Source organism: Eptesicus fuscus, chromosome 3 (genome assembly GCF_027574615.1).
Source record: "Eptesicus fuscus isolate TK198812 chromosome 3, DD_ASM_mEF_20220401, whole genome shotgun sequence".
NCBI classification, from domain to species: Eukaryota; Metazoa; Chordata; class Mammalia; order Chiroptera; family Vespertilionidae; genus Eptesicus; species Eptesicus fuscus.
Genome location: NC_072475.1, coordinates 23,658,453 through 23,680,532, shown reverse-complemented (window position 1 = coordinate 23,680,532; position 22,080 = coordinate 23,658,453). Strand labels below are relative to the sequence as shown.

Sequence of the window (22,080 nt, the reverse complement as noted above, 5' to 3'; positions counted from 1 at the left end):
CAGAACCGGGAGTTCCTTTTCCAAAGGCAGGAGAAGATAAACGTCCTAGCTCAAAAAGAGAGAAAATTAGTCTAGCCTTCCTCTGCCTTTTTGTTCTACTCGGGCCCCTGACGGATTGGATGATGCCCACCCACACTGAGGAGGGCAATCTTTCTATTCAGTCTACTGAATCAAATGCTAATCTCTCCCAGAAACACCCTCTGAGACACACACAGAAATAACGCTTCACCAGCTATCCAGGCATCCCTTAGACCAGTGAAGCTGAAACATAAAATTAACCATCCCAAGCCTTGTTTTTGCTTGTCGCCATTTTTATCTCCCCCCCTCCTGCCCCCCAACCAGAACTCCTTACTTTCCCCAATCAATACCCGGAGCTCCCTGCACCCCACAGGTCTCCGAAGTGCCTTTCCTTTTGCCTGCAACACCTCCCCATGTCACAAAACACACTTCCCTGAGAAGCGGCTGTAATTCAATTTTCACTAATTGGCATTAGGTTTCCTCCAGCAAACATAAATCAGGGAACTTATACTCAACTCGTTAATGTTAATACAGACACTTTTACAACATGTGGTTTCTCATTATATAAGGTTTTATTCCCTATGTTGAAGTGAATACAAAAATAAACTATGGCTGTACTTCCTTTTTTTCACACTTGGGATGTTTTAATACATTTTACATTAAGTCATGATACGCCCTTTTAAAATCCTAATTTGTAAGGAAAAAATAAGGAAATTGAACTGCTGAATTATTAATAATGGAATCCCATAGTGACATTGGGTGAGTATGTGTCAGTGTAAGTAAATATAAAATAGATTCCGGGTCTTTCCAGCCTCTGCCCACACCAGCCATTTATTTCTCTCGCGATGGTTTTGCCTCTGGGGAAAGGGCACTATGTTGAGTGGGAAAGAGATGAATGAATGCCCTTTTCTCCTGCAGTTTCGTGTGCAAGTTTTCCTGGTCAGTCCGTGCCTATGACTCTTCTTGGCTTCCATTAAATTACTTCAAAAGGTCCAAATAAAAAGAGAGGAGCAAATAAACCCCAAATGATGGAATAGGAAATACTGCCCAATTTAAACTTCATTTTTTTTTTTTTCATACTGAGCTAGTAATTTTTTTTTTTTTTTAAATATGTTTTTATTGATTTTTTACAGAGAGAAAGGGAGAGGGATAGAGAGTTAGAAACATCGATGAGAGAGAAACACCGATCAGCTGCCTCCTGCACACCCCCCACTGGGGATGTGCCCGCAACCAAGGTACATGCCCTTGACCGGAATCGAACCTGACCCTTCAGTCCGAGGCCGATGCTCTATCCACTGAGCCAAACCGGTTTTAGCTAGTAATTTTTAAATAAGGAAATCTCTTATAAGGTCTGTTAAATTGAGGTCTAAAGCAATTTTTGTACCTATATCCCACTAAAGCTGGTCCAAATGAATAATTTTTATTTCTCTCTCTCTTCCCTCGCTTTATGTCTCTTTCTGTTTCTTTCATCTTTTGCAATGAAACTGGCTTTAATTTTCCTGTTTCCGGGTTTGTGCATGTAGAGAGAAACAATCTGAAATAGAGGACTGATATTTGAAAGACTGTCTAAATAATCAAAATAGCCACAGCATATAGGATTAATGTGTCATCATTGTTCTCAGTGAGATGTATGTGTGGTGTACATTACATACACATATATTATGGTATATAAGCTTCACAAAAAAATTGATATAGCTAACATCCCCAAGGTCAAGGAGCTAATAAAGAGCAGAGCTGAGACATGAGCTCAGACAGTCTAGTTCTAGAATCTATGCTCTAGACCAGGTGTCCTCAAACTATGGTCCGCGGGCCACATGCGGGTGTTTTTGCCATTTTGTTTTTTTACTTCAAAATAAGATATGTGCAGTGTGCACAGGAATTTGTTCATAGTTTTTTTTAAACTATAGTCTGGCCCTCCAACGGTCTGAGGGACAATGAACTGGCCCCCTGTTTAAAAAGTTTGAGGACCCCTGCTCTAGACAATAGAATTTCAACTTTTCATTGAATTGTGTGGCTTTTATCTAGATCCAACATCAGCTGGACTGCTTTCTAACTTTAGCTGAAATGACATTGGAGCAATGTTGTCAGACTTGGGTAGAAAGTTTATAATGGCCTCCTGAGGAGACCCTCCGTGGGATCTATTGGAAGGTGGGGACCAAGATGAGATGTTTTGTTTTGGTCATTGTGATATTCTTGGTCAAAAAGACCCTATCAGACCTCTAAGACTGTAGGTCTCTAGAGACATGTGCCACTCTGCATATTAATGTCCTCAAGGTCACTCATAGTTCACTCAACCAGATCTGAGGTAGCCTTGGTAGGTGGGGAGAGGCGGAAAGCCTGACTCATCATCCCTGGCACATGGATGTGACCTAGTGTTGGTAGGACAGGTGAGGAGGGTCCGGGGGAAGTTCTGAGGTAAGCTCTGCCAGGAAGGAGCAGACACATGGCCGTGAGGACAGCTGAGTGAGAGAAATCCTCACAGCAAGTGACGGTAGCCTCTGCTTCGCAAGAGTTTGTTTTCCATATAGTTGAGGGACACACCTCCAGCATGTGGATCCTTCTAAAGGACCCATTGTGTATCCATGGTCTTCCTGAGGTTTGGTGTTGCCCTAATCACTGAAATCCTCATTTTTTATTAATTTGAGCCTTGAGCATACTCATAGTAGTTTTCTCTTATAATATGCTTCTCCTGCACTGTTAATATGTGTGTATGTTATTTGTATGGTTGTGCATGTTTGTGGGTATGTGCATATGGAATGTATGTTAATGTGAGCTAATAGAAATTATGTTAATGAGAGCTAATAGAAATTTAATCTTACTTATGCATTTGAAGTCATGACTACGCCCAGCTGAAATAGACTCCACTCCTCTTCAGCACCCTATAGCTATGTTCTCAAAGGTAGTTTAAGGAAAAAAAGACAATGGAGAAAAGGTATTAAAGCAACAAGGTGGCTGTGTTGGCCTTTATTCCTGACTGCTCACAGTCATCATCTGTGCTGTGAGCTTACTTTCAGGACATTTCCTATCCAATTCCCATGGTTGTTTGTGTGGTGGCGATAAGGAGGTGCAAAAACCAATGGCCCCGGTGCTGTCTCCTGCCTTCCTTTTTTTTCTCCGTGACCATTCCTTCAGGATTTGGAGATTTGGGTTCAGAAATAGACTTTAATTCACTGGGCATCAAACATTTAGTCTTAACTCTCCCCAGCAGCTGCCAGAGTCAGAGGGAACTAAATGTGGTGTCAAAAGATTTCAATATAATCCCCGCAAAATGACTAGATGGTGTCCTATGTTATCTGAACTTGCGTTAACCCTCCAAATGCAAGGAGATCGCTGGACAACTCAATATATAATTCTGTCTTTCCAGAGGGCCCCCTCCCCCGTTTTCATGCTTCAACCTTTGCAAAAAGGAAAAAAAAAAAAATTGGTGTCTTATGTAAATTATTCATGCCACTTTCTGTTCTGCCAATTCCAGCACACATTTGAAATCATTAATATGTCATGAATTTCCTTCATCTAGCCTTCTCAGATTTTTTAAAATCATGAAGCACCACAAAGAGGTAATAAGATTCATTAACAAGGGTATTATATGTATATTTTTAGTTCGCTATTTTCAGTCTTCTTGATGCAATTTTGGAAGCACGGAATGCTCGATAGGTAGGCACTGAAAATGGCACCAGTTCAGGGCGCTATAGTGAACAGTCCCGTTCAGCACACGATGGCACTTGGAGATGAAGCTGCTCGGTTTGGCAGGGTTTGGGGAAGTGCCACTTGGGTAAATATCTCAGGCACTTGCTGCAGTCTTGTAACCATCAAAAAAGGATGCACCATTTGGCTACGTGGAGGGCAGACTCGTCCCAATGACCTTTCCACTCTTTCACCAGCAATCTTGCCGCTCTCCCGAGCTTCTCACGTGTTCATTCTGTGCCAGGCCTTGCGCAGAAACCCAACAGAGAGCAGGGCAGGCACGGGCTTTGTCCTCATCGACCTCTCTACTCTGATCACCTGGATCACTGCAAAGTACGGGGTCCAAACCGAGCGCAAAGGCATGAGCTAGCAGGAAATGCTGACTAGGAGAGACAAGGTATTGAGCTCATGCCACTAAAATGGAATCATTTAGTGAGATGGAGAAGATCATAGGAAGAACAAGTTTGAAAGGGAAAGATGAGAAATTTGGTGCTGGGCTTGCTTTCCTTTACTTGGATGGTAAACACCCAGGCAGAGCTGTTGAGGAAGCAGTTGGACATGTGAATCTGTGTCTGGATGGGATGTCTGGGAGGCTAAAGATGCCTGTTAGGAGAAAGTAGTCAGTATGTGGAAGGGTTGAAAGCTATGAGACTGGGTTATATCCACCAGGGAGTGATTGTGGACAGCGAAGAACAGGGGCTCAAGGACTTGACTGGGGGCAGTTCCACTTATGAGGATTGGGGAAATGAGAAGCCAGGAGGGCTATTAGAAGTAGGAGGTCCCCGCCCAGCCAGCGTGGCTCAGTGGTTGAGTGTCAACCTATGAACCAGGGGAATCACGGTTCAATTTCTGGTCAGGGCACATGCCTGGGGTTGCTGGCTCGATCCCCAGTAGGGGGCATGTAGGAGGCAGCCAATCAATGATTCTCTCTCATCATTGGTTTCTCTCTCTCTCTCTCTCTCTCTCTCTCTCTCTCTCTCTCTCCCTCTCAGAAATCAATGAAAGAAAGAAGTAGGGGGTCCTGGAAACTAGAGCAGACAGGACAACATTCCTCCCATCAATCCACCTCAGGCATTCTCAAATTTCAATATACTTAAGAACACCTGAACACAACACATAAAACTGGGTGTGCTGTGCTTGATTTGCAATGTAAGGGATTTTCAACAGTTATGTGTCATGTCTGCCATTTTTCACCTTCCCCACGGACTTGAGAATCTAACCTGGCCCCCCAGCCTCTGCTTTGGAAATGAGTCCATGATGTTGTCACCTGGATATCATAGTCCTAGAAGGGGAGCGGGAGGGACTATGAAAAACCCATATACCATGTTTTCTCCTCTGAATCAGAAAGCATGTCAGTATTAAATGCTGCAGAGGTTTATAAAGCAACTCACACACCTCCCTTACAACGTCAGGGCTCCTGTTCACCTCCTCTTCACATGGACAGGCAATTGGCGTTCTTTCTAGGTGAGTAACTGTGGGAGGGAGTGGGCCAGGCACCGCCCTCGGAACACTTGCCAGCCTTGGGTGGCATTAGTCTATAAGCTGCTGGTTCTGCCACGGCAACGCCAGAAGCAAAAGCCTTTAATGAGACCCTGGAAGCTTCATAGCTGTAGGTCAGGGGAAGGGCTTCCTGCGGACAATGACGTCCTGATTCCACGTGTCTGTCCTGGGCTCCAGCTCTGTCTCCGGGAGAACAAACCCATCACCATAGTAACCGCATCCACCTAACGCACCTCCCCGTGGCCCTCACATCCTTTCCACGGCTTCTCCCGCACTGACGGCACTTATTAATTGAAAATCAGATCTCACAGTTCGCTTGTCTTCGGGAGGCTAATATCTCTTTAATCCCCACTGCTGCACGTAGGGCTGGAAGGCTCAGGACCCTCGGCCCTGTTTCCCGAAGAGTTAAATGACATTCAGGCAGCAGGAAACTTCTGCCAATAAAATAAAAATCGGAACCAGTTGCCTTTTATTATCACTCAAATTATTCTCTCCACTTGACATGGATTTATTGGTCAGCTTAGCCTCTGTGACAGATTTGGTTGTAGTCACACGGAGCGTGACTAACAGCCTTAACTACAAGCCTGTAAACGGAGCGTGATGTACGCGTACATTATCGCCATCTAATCATTTCTGTGGGCTAATTATATAATGGCTGAAGTAAATGAACACCATGGCGACCGCCATGCACAAGTTCAGGGAGAGCCATGCATGGGCTCTGGCAGCTGACCTGGCTTCCGGGGAAGGTGGGTAACTGTGGTCACCAGTCTGTGTCTTGCACCATCTATTAGCACCATCTCTGAGGATGGTTGCTTGCATCTCTTTCCTGGTAATTCTTTTATATATATACTAGAGGCCTGATGCACAAAATTCATGCAAGAGTAGGCCTTCCTTCCCCCAGCTGCTAGCACTGGCTTCCCTCTGGCACCCAGGACCCGGGCTTCCCTCGCAGCCCTGGCTTTGTCCGGAAGGTCATCTGGAAGGATTTCTGGTCTAATTAGCATATTACACTTTTATTATTATAGACTAGTGGCCCAGTGCACGAAATTCATGCATGGCGGGCGGGGGGGTGGGGGGGGAAGGGAGTGCCTCTCAGCCTGGCCTGCACCCTCTCCAATCTGGGACTCCTTGGGGGATGTCTGACTGCCAGTTTAGGCCCCAATCCTGGGGCCTAAACTGGCAGTCAGACATCCCTCTCACAATCTGGGACCGCTGGCTCCTAACCACTCACCTGACTGCCTGCCTGATCACCCCTAACCACTCTGCCTGCTGGCCTGCTCACCCCCAACTTCCCCCAACTGCCCTCCCCTGCCGGCCTGATCGCCCCTAACCACCTCTGCCTTGGCCCCGCCACCATGGCTTTGTCTGGAAGGATGTCCAGAAGGTCTCCCGGTCTAATTAGCATATTACCCTTTTATTAATATAGATAGTATATATATACACACACTTTTTTTTTATTGATTTCAGAGAGGTAGGGAGAGGGAGAGAGAGATAGAATCATCAATGATGAGAGAGAATCATTGATTGGTTGCCTCCTTGCATGCCCCACACTGAGGATTGAGCCTACAACCTGGGCATGTGCCATGACCGGGAATCGAATGGTGACCTCCTGGTTCATAGGTCCACACTCAAACACTGAGCCACACCAGCTGTGCTCCTGGTATTTCTTATTCTCCTCAAAATTTTGTTTTAGACAAAATAATTGATGTAAGGTTTCTGGCCCTTTTAACGTGGGTAGGCTTATCATAGCACGCGTGGTAATACAAGGGAGGACCGTGACATTTCTAGTTGTTTATTTGCCGTGCATTCGAGGTTGCTGGGTGCTCAAGGAAGACCCCTCCCCTCTCACACACGGTGAGCACCACAGGGTAGGCCGTGTGAATCGAGGGTCCCCAGCCGTGAACACGCCACAGGCTGTGTGGAGGGGAGGCAGCTCTGGAATTGGAAGCAGAAGACCCGGATGGGAATCCTGAAGCTGCTGCCTGGGCTGTTTCCAAACGCCTCTGAGCTTCCATCTCTAAATGTGGGACATAGAAACAATACCTTATATTTGAGACTGGAACGAGCTAATGAAAATGGTTTTATGCCATATGTTTTCTATTCAATGTTCATCAAACCTATGAGGTAGGTGTAATTATTGCTCTCGCCTTGGAGGTGAGGAGGCTGAGAGAACTGAAGTGACTTGCTCAGAGTCACACAGAGAATAAGTGGTAGGGTCAGGATTCGGACCCAGAGTCCATCCTGTTAACTACTATACTGTACTGTGCTGAACAGCGAATGTAAATGACTGGCAGCACAGCCTTCCCCGTTTGTGAAAGGAGTCAGCTCGTGGGCAGCAGGCACCGAGGTGACATAGAGGGCGGGGACTGGGGGTGGAGAATGGCTGGGCAGCACTGCTCACGGTCACCGATCGGCAACAAATCAATGTGTCACTTTGCATGTGTGCAGATCAGCTTCGCATGCTTTATGAGGTATTTTGTTACTTAAAATAAAGTCATGGTCCATGTTGTAAAGTAGCTTCATTTTTTAAGGAGGTAGTGACTGAAATTGAAGTGTCTTGTAACTCCATCCATACCCACACCCCGACTCTGCATGGGCCCTGCTTCCTCCTCTTAACTCCCTGGAACTCACAGGCACTCAGCCCCCTCCTCCCACCCACTTCCACCTCCACCCACTTCGCACAGACCCTATCCTCAGGGTACTGCACACGGACACATACCGGCCTATGCATTCTGAGGGAATGGAGGCAGGGGCATGACTGATAATCCCAGGTGGAGTTTGTAGATAGTGAACTGTAGACCACAGCAAGTTCGGTGGGTCTGCACAGTCACCTGGCCAAGTGAAATGTGAGTGCCGAACAGGAGGGAGGGTAGGAAAGGTGAGTGAGTCAACAGGAGGTGTGTGAGCAGGGCTGCAAAGGGATGGGAGCAGGGTGCCAGGTAGTAAGAGGGGTCCATTCCATCCTAATGTTAAAATCCTTAACTCAGAGGTATCCTGGCATCTGGAGTGGGGGTGGGGTGGAGGTGGGGGAGGGGAATTCTCTGACATCTTTGTGTACTTTGCATGTGACTACAGTCCTAATGATTTGTTAGCAATATAAAGAACAAAATTCTATAAAATACGAAAGTTAAGAGCAGGAAACAGTGACTGACACCAAGGATTAAAAACAATTTCCCAAGAACATACGCCGGCATATTTTAGATTTTCTTGGCAAAATCTGAGGTCAGACTTTTAAATCGATCTCGTTTATAGCGGAAAGAGTTCCTGGTCATTAGAAACTAACCCGAGGCGGTTAATTGCAGAGATCGCCTCGCCCTTGTGTTCACCAGGACTCCTACACTATCTCATCCGTTTATGTGGCTGCCTCATTCGTGGCCTTCAGGCTTCAGCTCAGACGTCATTTCCTCTGAAAGGTCTCCTGGTAGCTGCCACTGCACACCCCTCCACTTCCCCAACCCCATGGCCACTTCCCTTCCTGTCACCTTGGGGTGCCTTCCAGGACACTTACCAGAGGCTGCAATAGCCTTATTTACGTATCTGATTCCTCGTTTCTTCCCCATTAGGATGTAACTCTACTGGACCAGGAGCCACTCTACTCACCACCTAGCAGAGCGGACCCCAATGAAAATACCAAGCAAGTTTACCACTGACTTATTTAAGGCTAATTTTAAAGCCTGAAAATTAGTATTGACTTTGTCTGTTTTATTTCCTTTCAAATTTATGTATCTTTCAATAAGGCTATCCTTACACGAAATGTATTCAAGACCACCAAGAATTGCCTTAGTAAAAAAATAATAAATGCAAATATATTTTTCCTCCAGGAATGCTCAATTAATATCTTGAGGATCTTAATAGATCCTAATAAAGATGGTAGCCTGAATAATGAATAAACTGCATCTATTAGGTAAATATGAGCCAACTAGACAAAAAAGTAGCAAAAATACATTTTACCTAGTCTCTTAAAGTTAAAGTGTAACATATACTCTTGCTATACTTATGGTAATATTTTGAGTAGTTTAACAATAAAATACTTTAGGCTTTCAAACTTACTTTACAGTAGGGTTTTAGTAAAATAAAAGTTTGCTTACTAAAAAGTAATAGAAAATGATAATAAAAATGGTTCTAATGCTTTTATAATTATGCAATTTGCTTTTTATCTTGCAACCGCTCTTTAAAGAGGTACTAATGGAAATTGTGAAACCTTCAGTGCACTTATAGGAACAAAAATGCATTTTAATGTGGTTGAAGCAATAACCAAACAACTGTGTTATTAGTGGTAATGGCGGTGAGGCTGGAGGATGCTGCGCTCTTACAGATGGAAACGTGATGGCGCGTCTTTGTTATGAAAGACTTGCAGGAGTTGGGCTGTCGATGTCGCTCATCTATGGAAGAGGCAATGCTTGCTGACATGACGAGATTTAACTGCCACACTTCACTAAAAATTTCTCCCTGTTGTTTCCTTTAAAAAGTTTCAGTCTCCTGAATTACAAAAGCAACACATTTATTACGACAGCTCAAATAAAAGTGACTATCCATATAAAATTTATAGTCTTTGCTTCCCCCTCTAATTCTGCTCTTTTCATAACCCAGCCTAAATTTTTAGGTTACAAATTGTTTATTTTCTCCTTTGCCTATATAAATATAAACATTAAACATAATAATAAAAATAATAGCAAATAAAACTCTTGTAGTGCTTAGGATATACACTGAGTGGCCAGATTATTATGATCTCTGAATGCATAATAATCTGGCCACTCAGTGTATATCCTATATAATAAAAGGCTAATATGCAAATTGTCCCCTCGACCAGGAGTTCGACCAGCAGGCAGGCTAGCCAACCACCCATGTCCCCTCCCCCTGGCCAGGCTGGCTGGACCCCATCCATGCACGAAATCATGCACCGGGCCTCTAATATATATACTGAGTAGCCAGATTATTATGCATTCAGAGATCATAATAATCTGGCCACTCAGTGTATTTTTAAAGGACTGGACATATATCCTGCTATCCATATAATGCTATGAGATGAGTTCCAGTATTAGCCCCATTTTATAGATTAGGAAGCTGAGGCACAGAGAGGTCAAATAATTTGCCAAAGGTTACACTGCTAATATGTGGCAAGTATAGGTAGTCTTAATTACTAAGTGATACTGTCACTCACATTTAGCTCTTCTGGTTGGTTATGTCAAGGGGATTGCAGCATATGTTTCTTGTAACATGTTTGCATACCTAACAAAATAGCACGGTGCCTTTCCATTGCAGTGACATAGATCTAAGACATTCTTGGGGATGGTGGCACACTTCTGTCATGTGGACACATCACACTTTAACTGCTCTCCTGTGATAAACATGCAGATGGTTTCTGTTCTCCAGCCATTACAAATGACAAACGGGAAACAGACTTGTACATAAATCTCTATGCACCAGCACTTTTATTTTTCTCAGAATTGGGCTTTTGGGGGGTCAAAGACTATGCACATTTTAAATCCTAATAAATACTCCCCATTTATCTTCCCCAAAGGTTGTGAAAGTTTATAGCTGTACCAAGAGTGAATCAGGGTACTTGCTCCCTAAGCTGCCCTAAGACTTTTCTCATTACCTAATACTTTGTATAAAAGTAATTTTGTGAATGTGCATCTTTTATAACAAATCATTTATTCTATAGCTGTGATATTATGTCCTATTCCTGAGAAAACATTGGAGGGCCAGTCATAAACTGATTATCTAAACACAAATAAAATAGTTTATTGGTGGAATTATAAATGGCAGTTTGGAATTTTCCCCTTTTCCCAGATTTCAAATGTGCAGTGTTTGTTTTTCCCTGCCAACCGTGTTCATTTCTTATTACTCCTTCTCTTCCATCTCTATCATGCTCCAGGGAGGACCAAGAGGGGATAGACCACCATCTGTCCTAAATAGTTTATACCAGATGATCTCTCAAAGTCCTTCCAGCTCGATGATTCTTTGAAAATAGGAATTTTAAAAAATTGAGTTACAAACTCCAGGATGCTGGCTTGTGATTTTATAGGGCTTGTGTGTGGTTCTATTAAAAAAATAAAAATGTAAGCATGCTGTTAAAACAAGAGGAGTGTGCCTGTGTCTTGGGAAAATGAAAATTTTTGGAAACATGGCAGCAACCGAAACAATATATTCAGGGTTGTTTTAGGGACGCTTGGACCCTCGAGTTTGTCCTGTTTTGACTCAAAGGATACTGTAAATAGTACTATTTTAATAGGCAGGCACTAGAACAACATTGATAAATTGTCATTGAGGAAATGGACTGCCCCTAAATGGACTTCATTAAAGCCCATGTCAATCCCTTAATCAAATTTCCATATGATGTAGCTGCATCATATCTATTTTGTTTAACTTTAATTTTTATTTAACTGAAATTGCTTTCATTGGACTCCATTCTTTTCCATTTAAATGGGACAGATCTGATTCACCAGTCAGTTTTCTGTTTATATAAAATTGCACTGATTCTATCTTCTGTCATTTTTTGATGGCCATTATTTCTGCAAAGTTCATTTTTTTGTCTACCTTTGAAGGTCTAAAATTTAAAATTTTTTGAAGAAGGTTTGCTCCTTTTGTCATTTTTATTCAATATTAATTTTATAATGTACAGTTTTAGTCATTGTCAGTTTTGTATTGATTTTTCAACCATCAACCTTCATCATTTTATATGAATTTGAATAAAAGATGGTTTGCATTTATCTCCTGGCTAATCCATGATAGAACTGTGACCGTGTGTGTGTGTGTGTGTGTGTGTGTGTGTGTGTGTGTGTATGAGAGAGAGAGAGAGAGACAGAGAGAGAGAGAGAGAGCGAGAGCAATAGGGAATGGGAACTGAGAGACACAGAGCTCTTGAATGCACAGAGGGGCCCAAACAGCTAGAGGTGCAAAGGGATGAAGGCAAATGCCCTTGGGATCAAAAGGGCAGCCTCAAACCCTCCTGTTTCCTTGTTGCTGAGGTGAACGAAGATCTCTAAATATCCTACTGCTCTCCTGGCATCCTCTCTCCAGGGTTCTCTACCAGGATAGTCAAGTCCCATTCTGTCTTCCCTCTCCAAGAAGCCAGGAAGGCAGAGGTGGGTACGTTAATTAGGATTAGCTTCCGTAGTGACAGAAAATCCAAAGCACCTAGATAGAACTTTTTCTCTCTCTTCTGCAAGAAATCCAGAGGAAGGCAGTGAAGAGTGTTATGTGGAACCCTGAGAGCTGCAGCTGTGAAGGGGTGCTGCCTGAAAGAGGGACCCCGCCACTGCTGGAACCAGCCTGCCAAGACTGGCCGGGGGGCGGGGGACAGAATATTCTGACTGAGCTCTCCTCTCACTACCTGGTTGGCTGCTGCGCTCCTCTGGTTGGGCTGGTGGGATCTTGGTACAACTAAGCCAGACAGCAAGGGAGCCAGAGAAGGGCAGGGTGTGTGTGTGTGTGTGTGTGTGTGTGTGTGTAAATAGGGACTATCCAGGCAGGATGACACAAACTGACTTAACAACAAGATGAGACAAAGCTCAATGAGTATCCTAAGTAAAGTACCAGTTTCCATAATACTATGATTAGCTAATTAGCTACCATTGATTGAATGGCTATGATGCGCCTGGCCCTGTGCTAAACACGTTCCAGGCATATCCCGTCAGTCCTCATGACTACCTTGTGAGGGAGGCACAATCATTCTTATTTTAGGAAATGGGAGAGCCAAGCTGAGAGACAGAAAGAGCTGACTGGAGTGTGCACAGCGAGTGGTAGTGACAGGCTCTTGACAAGTCGGTCTGGCCCCACAGTCCTGCCTTCAAACACCCTGCGGTTTCCTGCCTGGAGGTCAGCGGGACCCATGCCTGCAGGGTGGACGTGGGCTGCTGCCTCACTCCAGCTTCCTGTCGAGGGCGAGGCCAACACTCTTTCCTCTCAGTTTTTCAAAGAAGGGAAGTTGGAGGCTGGGAGTGGAAGGCTGTGTGCAGGATCATGTAACAATTCCAGTTTTCCACCTTCCGTTTCTGCTCACCTCAGGAAGCTCTTACAGCTTCCTCCCTCAGCCCTGGCTTAGCTGCCACTTTCTGAGAAACCTGAGCCATGGGCAGGCCCAGCTCATTGGTCTGGTGGGATTTAGGGGAAGAGGCGGTTTGCCTCTACCTGCCTCGCAGAGACCTCGGGATAAATCAGTTTCCCGGGACCTGATTTGTCAGGGGGACTTTCCTGAACCTGTAAAATTGTAAAATCTTTTCTGCTTCCCAAAGAAACCAAGTTGGAAGGAACACTGACTTAGTTCGGATGGCTTTCCACTTTTACTTCTGTCAGCAACTACATGCAATTGAGCTTCCAGACAAGACACAGGAAAATGAACAGTGCTGAACAATTGTGTTATCGCAGACCAGCTCAGTGGGTAAACGCAGTAAAAAGCATCGGAACATTAGCTATAATGGCTTTCCAGGGCAAAGTGCAATGGTTATGAAGACACACAATTAGCAAAGTCATTTGTTCTGATAGACACTGCACTTCATACAGGGACAGAGCTGGTGTGGAGTCGTTTATCCGTATGAAGTTTATTGTGATCGCTGGGAATTCTCATGAGCACATGTCCCTCTCCCCACAAAGAATTGGAGGAGGATGCACTTTCCTTTCCCTTAAAGCCCTGTCTCTCCCCTTCTGGTCAATGACAAGGTTCCTGAAAGCATACTTTGGGTCTCCACCTCCTTTCCCATTCAACTCTCAGCTGTCTGGCAGGGTGACCTCTCCCCCTCCAGGCCTCCCATCCTCTCCACTGAACTCATTTCACTTGTGGCCTTGCTTGACCTTGAAAGCATTTGTCATTGTCCACCACTCCTTTATTTTTGGAGTCTTCTTTTCCTCATGGCTTTCTCTGACAGCATCCTCTTCTGAATTTCCTCAGCCTTTCTCCCTTTCTCTAACTTCTCTTTTCTCTGTCTGGCCCTTAAATGCCAATATGCTTTCTGGTTCTTTTCTTGGCTGTGATCTTTCCTGCCTAACTACCCTCTATTTATTCAGTATGGGTTACCTTTTTTCTAGTCTTTACCCAAAATACTAACAGCTTCCACTCTCGCCCAGATTTCTCTCCTGTGTTCCACACCACAAAGACACCCAGCTCCCTTACTGGATGTAGCAGACAATGATGGTGCCCCTGTGGGTCCCTTTTTAGCATTTCTGTGTGTCACAGCTCCCCACTGGGCTCTCCATGCCAACCAGGTGGCTCTCTTTCAGAGGGCTGTCCTCAGATTACCACAGCAGCTATGCTTACCCGCAGGGAGAGTTGTAACTTCCTGGGAGTTTATGTGGCCCCTGTGAAAGGAGAGAGAGAAGGCAGAAGGATTGGGTAGACTAAACCTCAGACTGCTAAGCACCACTGAGAAGGTGTCAGCAAGTCCAGGGGGGTGGTCCAGTGCAGAGACTGTGTGTTGAGGAGTCCCAGAAGTGGCAAGTCATTATAATTACACTTCTATGCTCAGTGGTTGCCTGGAGGCTGCCTGGGAGACACGTGGTCTCAGCTGGAAAGCTGAGGCTAAAAGCATTGCTTGTGGAAGGTTCTCTCTTGAAGAGAGATCTGAGCTGCTCACTCGACTCCACGGCTGCGGCAGGTGGGGAAGCTGTGAATGGTACTTTACCCATTAGAATCCAGGCTCTAGCCTGTGTTCTGTGGAGCCTTTGCCAGTGAGATCACATCCTCATGTGGCTCCCTCTCCTTCCTTGTCTTGTTTTCCCCACTTTCTTACTACTTTCCCCCCTGGCATCGATTCTTGACTCATAATCCACTTGGGAGAACTCAGCCTAAGATATGGACACATCCTTCTAAATATTCTGCAGAACTTATAAATACAACCGTCTCAAAACTGACACATCGCCTTCTCACTTAAACTTTCTCTTCTCCATAGCAAGTGTCACCTCCACCCACCAGTCACCCAAGCCTGCAGTCTGGGTGCAACTTTTTGATTCATATCCTTATTCTGCACATCCAATACACAAATCCTATTTCTCTTCACTCATTAATATTTCTCAGATCCATTATCTCCTTTCCGATTCTACTGACACGGATATCACCATCTCTTTGCTGGATTATAGCAACAGTTCTCCCACTGATCTTGGCCTCCAGGATGCCTCCCTCCAATCCACCGTGCACACTGCGGACAGAAGGAGCTACCTAAACATACAGGGGTGTCTAGTGGAGGCAGAATCTAAATTGTTGGGAGAGTACAATGGCCATTCTGGAGGCTGCAGGCAATCTCCCATTCTCTGATGTTAAATGGAATTTACTTTGACAGTAGCTTATCACTTTGTTCTAGAAAGAACCTTTTGAATTGTTTCTTTTGGTGATGTAAATATAAGACCAGCGTCAACCCACCATTTTTTTATAAGTCAATGTGATGGGCACTTTTTGACTCACCCAGGTCCTAGGGCTTAGATGCTATTGGTAAGTATAATAGGCAGCATTCCTCATTTCAGATAAGTTTAATGAGAGTGCCAACCTGGGCTGGGGGGATAGCAAATGGAAGGAAGGATCTTTCTCAAGTTCATGCTTGAGTCATGGCTTCTCCAACTCTAGCCAATGTGGATTGTCTTATTCTCTTAGCAATTTCTAAAAACAGAAACAACTACCTCAGCCTTCCCCTACTGCCCATTCCAAGAGTGATTGATAAAACAGAAAATAAGTTCAAAGCAATGTTTGGTGGACATTCTGTACCTCAAAATTTTATGGGTTACAACCTAGCTATGCTTTGGGGACCAGTAGTCAGAGAAACATCAATATTCATTACAAAAGTTTCATTACAGTCTTTTTTTCCAAACTAGAGTGTTAGCTCCTTGGGGGCGGGGTCCTTGTCTATTTTATTTTTATTCTCCAAAGGTTCTAGAATATTTTTGTCTGATGGATAATCTGACTCTTTCAACCCCATGTGGCCGAATGCTTATGTTTCAACTGCAAAATAAGCACCAAATTGAAAAAGTAAGGGAAACGAGATAATCTTATCATTTTGTAAAATAATAAAAATAGCGTTTAATTTGAATTTAGTGAGTATTATTTGATTTGCAAAATTTTGTTCTATTTTGTTTACTGTTGGAGCAATAAGCACCCTTACAGACCTGTTTATTGGTAGGTGTGAGATGAGTTTTTTAGCTAATCTTGTTTCAATCCTTCTGTGGTCATCTGTGCAATAGAAAAATGGCTCATAAAAAGCTCCAAATGGATAAAGAGAAAAAGATCAGGAAGGTACATGGTTGATGCATGTATTCATACTAGCATTACAAATAGTCTGAACAAAGTAGAGAGAATAATCACTTGTTGTAGAAATTCAGTCTATAATATGTGCCTCGGTATTTACAGTTTCTGATCAGTGACAAACAAATTTTGACATGTTTGATAGGCTATCGTGATGGGCCAAAAGATGCAAAATAAAATTCAATGGGGACGAATAAAACAGCTTACTCAAAAGCCAGGGAGATGTAGCTTAGCTTAAAAAGGTAATTTAAAGATTTAGTTTATTTGAAGCTCAAGATAAATCAATTCAGTTTTGCTGCTGAGAAAACAAATTCTATCCTAGGGTGCATTACTGGAAGTATACTGCCTGAGAAAATGCGTGTACTGGTTGTAGTTTCTGTGAGCACATCAAACCATACCTGAAATACTGTGTTTAATTCCAGGGATGGCATTTAAAGATGGACATTAACAACCCAGAAATGTTTCCATGTTGAACAAGGAAAGTGAAGAGTGTGTTCCAATTCACTGTAACTGTTACCAGTAAGAGGGGACTATGGTGAGGTGCACTCTTTGTCCCGTTCACCCACCTCTGTCTCTAGATAAAGAAGGTACGGAAATCAGATAGGTCTCTTAGAGTCATACTATAAGGGTCAACACATATTGAGAAGAGAAAGGTCCTAGGTCTACATGGAACAAAATATAAAGGACCAGTTATATGTATTAAAATACACTAAACAAGTCTAAGGAAGAAAGCATCAATTAGAAAGGTGGAACATGGGAAAAAAAATGAGTCATAGAGAAAATGACCAGTCATGCTTAGACAAGCCCAGTCCAGGGCAGAAGGGTCAAAGTTATGGAGTTTTGCAGATAGTCAAGGACATTTCTATTAAGATTGAAGAATACAACCAGCTCTGGTAGCCTGATGCCATTAAACATTCAGATAGTCTATTTCCTGTGTCCCGTTTCTGTGCCCACTAAGCTACCTTTTGATTACAAATTGGCTTCCTATATAATCTTGCCTACAGGGAGGGAATGTGCTGGTGTGCCATCTGAGTATTCTGGGATGTGTGACAGTAATAGCTGCCATTGTAAATGAGTCTGTTGGCATTCTGCATCTCACGGGCTTGGCTGATGGGAGCCTGCCTCAGAGGGTTAGAGCCACTCTTGATGTGCTTACAGAATCTGGTTTTATAAATTGCAAAGCTGAGCCAGACTCTGGATCATAGAAAATTCGCCACGGTAACAAGATCTACTTCCCTGAGAGTTCTTGGGAAACAAGAAATTCTTCTGACAATCAGAACAATACCCTTCGTGTGAACACCTGTAGCAGGTGTTGCCATTTGATTCTTAGATATTGTTTCATTAAATCCTGACTTCTCTCCTGGAAGGGACTGAATGTGGTTTACTTTTGTGTCATTTACAATATCCAGCACGTAGAAGTTTTGCCAACCAACTCAGAGCCTGTCCCTGACCACCCTAGACCTAACTACCACTCTTCTTCAAGTTCAGTGCTTACTCACTTTCCATCCCTCTGCCCCACTGAAACCAGCAGGGCTTGCCCCTCCCTCAGCACTTTCCTCACCCCACCCGAGAACAGTTATTCTACTGGGTGCTACAGCTGTCTCTCCAGGCTCCTCATACTCTACACTATGGACCTCACACTGCCCTGTTTCTGTTCCTGAGTCCTTGTACTCATGGTCCCGCCCATCAACTAAGTAGTATCCTTGGCTGGCTGACTTCCAGAAGATGGTCCACAATGCCATCTCTTCCATTGGCTCCACAGTCTGTCCCTGTGTCCAACCCAATATTTTATATCCTCAGATATTCCATTTGTTTTTTATATTCCCAGCTATACCTTAGAACTTATGAACCTTGCTGGTCTGGGATAGCTGATGGGGCAATGACCTAAACTGACTAAATACATTAACAATATCGTTTGAATAATCTATACATATTTTGGAGAAAATTAAACAGAGATGAGCAGGCTTAGCAACATGCCATTGAAGTCTTCATGCAATAAGTATTGTGCTGTGTGAATAGGGAATTAAGCTTGGTATGTGCCGAACCTGAGGGAGGGAGGAGTAGATGGAGGTTTCATGGAGGTAGATGTGGGTGTGAATTTAGGGGCAGGGGGTTGGGACTAGATCATCCTTCCTCAGAACATGGCAATGAAAACACCTCGGTACCAGTATTACGATGATCCCTGTTAATAGTAATATTACTACACTGACATTAAAGTTTGTTTAGTACTTTACAGTATATGAAGGGCTATTTATATGTATTATCTCATATAGTCCTCCTAATACACCATGAGGTAATTTTTATCCTTTTTACATGCAGAGAAACAGAATCTCAAAGAAGTTACAAATCATGGATCACAGAGTCAGTAATTGGCAGAGATGGGATTCAAAACCAGGTCCTTCCCCTCAGCTGCATTGTTTACACAATAAAGCTACAAAAATGAACTCTGTTTAGAGACCCAGCTCAAGTTGAAATCTTACGTGTTAAAAATCATTTAATGTAAACATGTAACACAATCATTTCCTTCTTCTGCTTTGATGTGGACTTGCTTTGTGCTTCAATAAAACGCCCATAAAAGAATTAGCACCAATATTGTCTTTTCTTAGAGACTGCCATTTGTTTCTCTTCCCTGGCAGGCTCTCCACTGTGGAGAGTGGGCCTCTGAGTATTTTCCAGCGCGTGGCAAACTGCACACGCACCACCCATTCGGGTGAATTACACTCACTCAGGAGCCAAGGCAAATGTCAGACACTGGTCCCGTAATGCACACTTGCAATTTTACCGAATTTCCTTTGAAACACTATTTGGGTGTCATTTCTGTCACAGCTTATGGGATATGGTTGCCTTTTTCAAATGAAGATGTGCAAATAGAAAGCCTTATTCAAATCCAGACACAGAAAAGCATTTAGGGGCGGCCCGACAACTCCTCATGGCGGCGGCTGCTGTTGGGGTGCAGTGGGGCGGTGACTGAGCTGGTGCCTGGCGGGCGGGCACCGAGCCCGGGCCTGGCCTCCGCGTGGCCCCCGGGCTCTGCACCCCTGATGCTGCTCGGGTGCTGACCCCGCCCGGCCGGGACAATGGTGAAGTATTTCCTGGGCCACAGCGTGCTCCGGAGTTCCTGGGACCAAGTGTTCGCTGCCTTCTGGCAGCGGTACCCGAATCCCTGTAGCACACATGTCTTGACGGAAGACATAGTGCACCGGGAGGTGACCCCTGACCAGAAGCTCCTGTCCCGGAGACTCCTGACCAAGACCAGCAGGATGCCCCCTGGGCCGAGCGACTGTCTCCTGCCAATGTCGCTCACTCAGTGTACATCCTGGAGGATTCTATTGTGGACCCACAGAACCGGACCATGACCACCTTCACTTGGAACATCAACCACGCCCGGCTGATGGTGGTGGAGGAACGATGCGTTTACTGTGTGAACTCTGATAACAGCGGCTGGACCGAAATCCACCGGGAAGCTTGGGTCTCCTCTGGCTTATTTGGCGTCTCCAGAGCTGTCCAGGAATTTGGTCTCGCCCGGTTCAAAAGCAATGTGACCAAGTCCATGAAGGGTTTTGAATACATCTTGGCCAAGCTGCAAGGTGAGGCCCCTTCCAAAACCCTTGTTGAGACGGCCAAGGAAGCCAAGGAGAAGGCAGAGGAGACGGCACTGGCAGCTACAGAGAAGGCCAAGGACCTTGCCAGCCAGGCAGCCACCAAGAAGCAGCAGCAGCAGCAGTTTGTGTAGCCAGCCCAGACCCTGGTGCGGCAGCACCCCACCCCACCTGCTGCACCCCCTCTGCCCTCCCCCCTGTATTTTATTATTAAAAGTCAACTTCCAGCCTGATCTACTCTCTGGGTAGTGGGTTGGAGGTGGTATCTGTTTGGCATCTACAGTGCATCAGACATGCTTATCCATGTCTGGGCCAGGCCTGCTTCTTCCTGCGTTGGATAGCTGAGGAGAGATTTGCCCAGGGTCTCAGACAGCACGCAGGCAAAGTGGTCATAGACGCTAGACTGTAAGCTCCATGAGGGCAGGGACCTTTTTGTTCTCTGCTGTGTCCCAAGTATCTGGAACAATATCTAGCTCATAATAGACACTCAATAAATATTTGTTGAATTCAATCAGCAAAAAAAGAAAAAAGAAAAATAAAAGAAAAGCATTTAAACTCATCTCCATGAAATTGATATTAAAATTTAAGAGCATCGCTGTACTAACTCTTGAACAAATGAGAAAATGGGCAGGAAAACCTTTCGCAGAGCATAGCTCTATGCAAATAGGAGAAGATGACATACTTATTAACATTCACGCAGAGGTAAATCTTCAAAATCTGTCTTTGCTGCCGCCAAAATCATTAATGTGGAATAATTAACCATCCAAAAGAATACAAGTACAAATCAATGATAAATGGTTCTAAAACAGAACTTAACATTTCTGTCAAAATTCCAGGTTGGAGAAGTGAGATAGACATCCTATATATTAAAAGGCTAATATGCAAATCGACCGAACAGCCGAATGACTGGTCACTATGATGTGCACTGACCACCAGGGGGCAGATGCTCAATGTAGGAGCTGCCCCCTGGTGGTCAGTGTGCTCCTACAGGGGGAGCGCCACTCAGCCAGAAGCCGGGCTCATGGCTGGTGAGTGCAGCGGTGGCAGGAGCCTCTTCTGCCTCTGTGGAAGCGCTAAGGATGTCCAACTGATGGCTTAGGCCGGCAGTGGGACATCCCTGAGGGCTCCTGGACTGCGAGAGGGTGCAGGCTGGGCTGAGGGACCCCCGAGTGCCCGAATTTCGTGCACTGGGCCTCTAGTAGGACATAAACCAAAACAGGAAATTTTATTTCACAATTTAATGCAGATTCAACAATACTTACTGAACAGCTACTCTATGTCACTTGTTCTTTTCCATTAGTTCTCCCAATAAATCTGTGAGGTAGGTATTATTTCCCCCATTTTATAGATAAGAAAGACAGCTCACATTTTAGGCATTTTCTTTGAGGTCACCAAAATCTGATTCTAAGTTGAATGTCTATCCACTACGACATGCCGCTTTTCAATCTGCAAACAGACCATGCACATGTAAGCATTGCCTTTCTGATGTTGGCTGGAATTACTTCAAAACACATTTCTCTGATAGGTATTTCTATCCAGAGGGAGCTGTCAGCTGGAGAGGCTGGTCCTTTCACAGCATTTATCAGTCTCCATGGAGGCAAGGGGTGTGGGTCCTTCTGGCCAGTCAGTGGTGGTGACACCAGCAGCCAGGCAGGCTGTGTGTCTCGGGAGCCTCTCCATTCAGATCGCAAGACTGTACCTTCTCTCTGTCTAACAGTTTTGAAAAACCTGCTTTCTTGGGTTGGGGCTGCAATTTACAATTCAGGCCCAGGTTTCTTATAAATTAAGGCAGAGAGCTGTAGAAGAGTCAGTTGACTATTCCTGCTTTCCTTTCATGGGCACATGGGCATTGTCACACAGACTCTAATCTGGCCATATGTGGGTGGAAAACGAATGTTCCCGGCTTCCCTCTCAGGAATTAGATAAGGTTTATCCCCCAAGATGGAGGCCAGAGGATTACCCAAATCACCAAACAGAAAAGATTAGACTTGACCACCCCAGGCGCAGAGACTTGCATTGTGGGATTGACCCTGAGAAAGGATTTGCGGATCT

At 44.5% G+C, this 22,080-nt stretch overlaps 1 protein-coding gene across 1 annotated transcript; it reads left to right on the top strand.

Moving 5' to 3' along the window:
- The first annotated feature begins 19,344 nt into the window (after positions 1-19,344).
- Positions 19,345-20,190, top strand: LOC103286689 (PRELI domain-containing protein 1, mitochondrial-like). Its single transcript, XM_054713683.1, is given in 2 exon segments — positions 19,345-19,693; positions 19,696-20,190. Coding segments are annotated over 2 exon segments (654 nt in total). The 5' UTR covers positions 19,345-19,506; the 3' UTR covers positions 20,163-20,190.
- Positions 20,191-22,080: the final 1,890 nt, after the last annotated feature.